General features: G+C 45.7%; 1 protein-coding gene across 1 annotated transcript; it reads left to right on the top strand.

The window, feature by feature from the left end:
* Nucleotides 1–579: 579 nt before the first annotated feature.
* Nucleotides 580–1,578, top strand: MC4R (melanocortin 4 receptor; the record flags this gene model as incomplete). The annotated part of the gene is made up of 1 exon (XM_084252904.1): nucleotides 580–1,578. One exon carries the CDS (start codon nucleotides 580–582, stop codon nucleotides 1,576–1,578), a length of 999 nt encoding a protein of 332 aa, XP_084109030.1.
* Nucleotides 1,579–2,038: the final 460 nt, after the last annotated feature.

The following is a 2,038-nucleotide window of genomic DNA, read 5'->3' as shown; positions in this document are numbered from 1 at the left end:
TGATCCCACGAGCCTCTGCATCTGAATCACAGTTACTCTGTGATTTGTATCTCGGGAACCCAGTCGGTGTCGCTCAGACTCCCCGCTGCGCCCGGATTGGTCAGAAAGAAGTAAAGGAGGAGCCAGGGTGAACCTATTTTTTTTCCTCCACACACCGCAAAAATCAGCAGCAGCTCCTAACAGTGAAAGCCAGGCTTCAGGTTGCAAACTGACACCTCAGAGATGCAGCTGAGTGAGTGAGCCCGGGCGCACGGCGTCGTCAGCCAGCACCACCGCAGCGCCTAGGAAAACTATTTTGGAAACACCTGAATGCCTAAGACTAAAAGTTCAAGCGAAAGTGAGAACAAAAAAGCAAACGGCAGACTCTTTCAACTGAGAATGAGCATTCTGAAGTGAGGCTAATCAGAGGGGACCCGGAAAGGGACTCAAAACTCCATGGCCAGGTCTGGGGCATGTGCCAGCCACTCGCCACAGGCATGCCAATTTCATCTTTAGATAAAGACCAGGAGAAAATCACCGTGGACACCTGACCCAGCAGGTTCCATCAATTCTGGGCGAATTTGACTCCACTTGGCCGGGATGAACTCCACCCACCAGCCTGGGATGCACACTTCTCTCCACTTCTGGAACCACAGCGCCTACAGGCCGCACAGCAATGCCAGTGAGCCCTTGGGGAAAAGCTACTCTGATGGAGGCTGCTACGAGCAACTTTTTGTCTCTCCTGAGGTCTTTGTGACTCTGGGTGTCATAAGTTTGTTGGAGAATATTCTGGTGATTGTGGCCATAGCCAAGAACAAGAATCTGCACTCCCCCATGTACTTTTTCATCTGTAGCCTGGCGGTGGCGGATATGTTGGTGAGCGTGTCCAACGGATCAGAAACCATTGTCATCACTCTATTAAACAGTACAGATACGGACGCACAGAGTTTCACTGTGAATATTGACAATGTCATTGACTCGGTGATCTGTAGCTCCTTGCTTGCATCCATTTGCAGCCTGCTTTCAATTGCAGTGGACAGGTACTTTACTATCTTTTATGCTCTCCAGTATCATAACATCATGACGGTGAAGCGGGTGGGTATCATCATAACTTGTATCTGGGCAGCTTGCTCAGTCTCGGGCATCTTGTTCATCATTTACTCAGACAGCAGTGCTGTGATCATCTGCCTCATCACCATGTTCTTCACCATGCTGGCTCTCATGGCGTCTCTGTACGTCCACATGTTCCTCATGGCCAGACTTCACATTAAGAGGATCGCTGTGCTCCCCTGCACGGGCACCATCCGCCAAGGTGCCAACATGAAGGGAGCTATTACCTTGACCATTTTGATTGGGGTCTTTGTTGTCTGTTGGGCGCCATTCTTTCTTCACTTGATCTTCTACATCTCTTGTCCCCAGAATCCATACTGTGTGTGCTTCATGTCTCATTTTAACCTGTATCTCATACTGATCATGTGTAATTCCATCATCGATCCTCTAATCTATGCTCTCCGGAGCCAAGAACTGAGGAAAACCTTCAAAGAGATCATCTGTTGCTTTCCTCTAGGGGGCCTCTGTGATTTGTCCAGCAGGTATTAAGTGGAATGGATGAGACACAAAAAAACATGCAGAAGAGACTTTTTCATTCTTGTGCAACCTCACCAGTGTGTGTCAGCATCAGCTTTTTCTTCTGTGTAAGGCATTAGTGGAGAATATCTTGTGTAGACATTTAAGTTTATGACTTTTGATAGGAAAAATGCCCAGTTTCTGTATATTTTAATGTCATGTTACTTTTTGGCTGTAAAATGTTTACCCATGTTATAAATTGTAGACATTATGGATTTACAAAAAAAAAAAGGAAACAAATGTCCTTATTAAAAGTTTGACAATGTTTCTCTTTTTTGTTACTGTCTCCTTCTTGGATTTAACACTTTTTGCTTTAGTAACCTAGAAATCATAGCCTGGCTAAATACAGTGTAGGAAGGGTTTTTTTATAGTACACTCTACAACACTGCAATGCAAAGATTGGATTCTAGCACTGAAGGGGGAACTATTCAAG

Source organism: Talpa europaea, assembly GCF_964194135.1.
Source record: "Talpa europaea genome assembly, chromosome: 13".
Lineage (NCBI taxonomy): Eukaryota > Metazoa > Chordata > Mammalia > Eulipotyphla > Talpidae > Talpa > Talpa europaea.
The sequence above is the reverse complement of the archived record's forward strand: the minus strand, read 5'-3'. Positions and strand labels throughout refer to the sequence as shown.